Source organism: Cynoglossus semilaevis, chromosome W (assembly GCF_000523025.1).
Source record: "Cynoglossus semilaevis isolate Cse_v1.0 chromosome W, Cse_v1.0, whole genome shotgun sequence".
Classification (NCBI taxonomy): domain Eukaryota; kingdom Metazoa; phylum Chordata; class Actinopteri; order Pleuronectiformes; family Cynoglossidae; genus Cynoglossus; species Cynoglossus semilaevis.
Window position 1 is genome coordinate 11,705,892 of NC_024327.1, and position 1,722 is coordinate 11,707,613.

General features: G+C 47.9%; 1 protein-coding gene across 1 annotated transcript in view; it reads right to left on the bottom strand.

The window, feature by feature from the left end:
* The window catches only part of LOC103397203 (homer protein homolog 1-like), a 14,049-nt gene extending 12,446 nt beyond the window's left edge, over positions 1–1,603 (bottom strand). The window contains exons 1-2 of the mRNA XM_008335425.3: positions 1,585–1,603; positions 1,327–1,493 (exon numbers count right to left, since the gene is read on the bottom strand). Coding sequence (XP_008333647.2) covers positions 1,327–1,493; positions 1,585–1,603 — 186 coding nt within the window. The remainder of the gene's footprint in view (positions 1–1,326; positions 1,494–1,584) is intronic.
* Positions 1,604–1,722: the final 119 nt, after the last annotated feature.

Below are 1,722 nucleotides of genomic sequence, written 5' to 3' on the forward strand. Positions count from 1 at the left end.
TGGGTGGGGGTGCCGGCGGTGGCCACTCCGCCGGTGATTCGGGAGACGACGGCAGTTGCGCCTCCGGTGGTCCGGGAGGCGGCGACAGTGGTTTCTCCTTCAGTGGTTCCGAGGGTGCCTGAGGACGTCATGCCTCTGGAGGTGCCTGGGGACGTTGCACCCTCGGAGGTTTCGGTTTCTGTGACTGACGCTCCCTCAGCAATTCTTTGTTCGGCTCGGGGAGACTTTGACTGTTGGCATGCCTTGGTCTAGGAGAGGAATTTTTTTTTTTCTTTTTTTTTTCCCTTGGGCCTGTTTTTTTTTTTTTAAATGTTTTTTGACTAGGCCTTGTTTTCAGTTTATCTAGTTCTTATCTAGTCCCTGCCTGACTGCACTCGCACGTCATGTGTAGACAACAATTTGTTGATGACGGCATTTTTCAGGCTATTTTGGTCCGCTCCTCTCAGACGTGTGTTGTCTTCACAGATCAGTGACAAGCTGCTTCTCTAGAAGGAACCTGTTGCCAAGTGCATGAGCGAGTACCACTCAAGTGAATGTAACAAACCAGACAATAAGAAGCTGGTTTAGAATGTGTACAGAATTACTGCATAGAATCTCCAGGCCAATTGCTTCAGTGTGCCAGGTCTGCCAACCATTGAGGAGGCTGGGATGAGAGTGAAAGGTAAGTTGTCACCATGTTTCCATCTCTACAACTTTTTTTTTTTTTTAAAAAGAGTAAACATACTGGGCATGATGGAAAAAAAGTCTAAGAAAAAAAAACAATAAAAAACATAAGATACCACTGTTGGGAAAACAAAGATGGGTGCTACTACAGTGGATGCACTGAGCAAAGAGATGGTTTCATCTGGGGATATTAGGAGGCAGTCAAAGCAGAAGTGTGCTTCTCATATCCAATCCTCTCCATGTCTCTTGTTATCACCCTGAAAGACCCTACCCATATACAAACATGCTTCTGAAAACAAATTCTGCAGATCAGTCTTTGTATCCTCTCTGATTTTGTATCCTCCACTGCACGATCAGTAAACTCATAAAAGAGAGTTAAAGAGGTATTCTCCTCCTCCAGCAGGGTGACCATGTTTGGTTGGGCAGTGACGAAAGGTATGGTTTGAGAGTTTGGGAGGAGGAGTGGTCTGTGTCATACCTGCTGCAGCGCTGCAATCAAGCAATTGGCTTCACCTGCGCTCACCGCCTGTCGCTGATGAGTGAGCAGTGTATTTAAGCTGCAGCCACACCCTCACTGCTGCCAGATCGTCTTGTCCGTTCACGGAGGCTACTCATTCCAGTTCCAGTTCCAGTTGTGGAGATTCCCGGTAGTCCTACATTTACCTGTCGTGACGATCCCCGGCCAGTCTCATCGGCTCTGTGGATGAGATTCCCCTCGCCGTTTTTTGAGGAGAGTTCCTGCCGGCTCAGCCGTTCCGTTCCTGGCTTGGCGCCGCTGGGCCGTTGTCCAGAGGGAATCCGCCGCGGTGACGTCACTCCCGCGGGATTCCCTAGCAAGTAAGAGTAGCTGGGGCAGCCATTGGATCTCCAAGCGGAGATCACGTTTTTTCAAGAGACTTTCTGCTCCATGCGGATACTTACTTAGTTTAAAGACTTTCATTATCAAGGCGCCTGTTTATACTCCACGTTTATTTGAGAGACTTTCTTTTACTTCAAGTGGAGATTCCTTGGTTGAAAGACTCCTTCAGTTTAAGAAGTATTGGCACAGTATTTATACCG